General features: G+C 34.3%; 1 protein-coding gene and 1 pseudogene across 1 annotated transcript in view; both read left to right on the top strand.

Moving 5' to 3' along the window:
- The window catches only part of LOC119592831, a 38,746-nt pseudogene that overhangs the window by 16,435 nt on the left and 21,036 nt on the right, over window positions 1–1,275 (top strand).
- The window catches only part of LOC119592999, a 20,197-nt gene that overhangs the window by 1,570 nt on the left and 17,352 nt on the right, over window positions 1–1,275 (top strand). The window contains exons 3-4 of the mRNA XM_037941888.1: window positions 761–858; window positions 984–1,215. Of these exons, the coding sequence (XP_037797816.1) occupies window positions 761–858; window positions 984–1,215 (330 nt within the window). The remainder of the gene's footprint in view (window positions 1–760; window positions 859–983; window positions 1,216–1,275) is intronic.

The following is a 1,275-nucleotide window of genomic DNA, read 5'->3' as shown; positions in this document are numbered from 1 at the left end:
TAGGGGAGGAACAAAAAATTGGGGTAGTAATGAATGTTTTAAGAGAAAATTTTCTAAAAATGTTGATCACAAGAAGCCCGTTTTTTTTATCATTTGGGAAAACATTCCTTTTGATTCATTTTACTTTTCATAAATTTGTTTTTTTCCAATTTTCTGTCCAATTTTACCTTTTTCTTGCCCAATACAGAGGGTATGGGAACGGCTTCCCCTAGTTTTCCTTTCTTAGACATTTTTTAATTTTCATGGCCCCAAAGTATATTTTGTAATACATTTGGGGTCATTTTTTCCCAAAAATATTCTTCTTTTTGCCCGCTTTAGACTCACCCCTTTGTGGGTATTCAAATTTTTATGTAATTTCTCGTTGAAAATCAAAAATTGTGTCAGAGCAATTTTGGGTACTCCCATTTAAATAATAATTTTTTTTCTTGTATAATCCAAAATCTCAAACTTTCTTTTTGAGGGATGCTAGTAACAAAGCAAAAAAAAGAATAATCACAAACTCTTTTAATTTGATTTGGGCAGCCCTTTTGGGCAATCAAAACTTTTTGGGAACAATTTCACAAGGGCATAGTTCTTGCATGGGGATTAAAAAATTTTGAAAAAGATTTTAATTAAAGGCATTGATTTTATTGATAAAAGAGCCCAAAGTTATTTGTTTGTCTATCGGGGTGCATTTTTACAGTTTTGAAAAAAAAAAAGCTATTTCTTATCCAAATGAATCTGGTTGATAAGGTTTGGGTCTTTTTTCTTCTTTTTTTTCAGAGATAACATTACACAAGATGATATTGTACCCGCTGTGTCTATCTTCTTTACTGTACTATTTATAGTGGCTGGAGGATATGTTATGTCATACTTAGTGTGAGTATGTGAGATGTTCTGCCTTGTTTCTGTCTAAAAATGTATATTTGGAAGATAATGACTTTCTTCTGAAATAGTTCACAGAATTTGTGTTTACAAAAGCAATACTTAAATTCTTTATGCAGGAAACTGGAGGAGGAGAGAATTTCTGGCACGCAGAATACCTTTGTGGACCAGAATGGTAAAATCACTCCTATACCTCAGCTCCGTATCCATGAACTGCGCGGGGAAACTTACAATGGTCTTATTCGCTTGTTGAAGCCAGGCTGTAGAACCATTGTGGTCCTGTGTGACCCAAAGACTAAGCCCAAACTGATGCCAAAATTCCACAAAGCCTGTTGGCCGTACAGGAAGTAAGTGCCTCCTCTTTACTGATCATTTTATGTTTATACCTCATCTGTTTAGGCTGGTAAAGGA

The sequence above is a fragment of the Penaeus monodon genome, chromosome 31 (assembly GCF_015228065.2).
Source record: "Penaeus monodon isolate SGIC_2016 chromosome 31, NSTDA_Pmon_1, whole genome shotgun sequence".
Classification (NCBI taxonomy): Eukaryota; Metazoa; Arthropoda; class Malacostraca; order Decapoda; family Penaeidae; genus Penaeus; species Penaeus monodon.
Note: the sequence above shows the minus strand (reverse complement) of the source record. Positions and strands in the feature narration are given on the sequence as shown.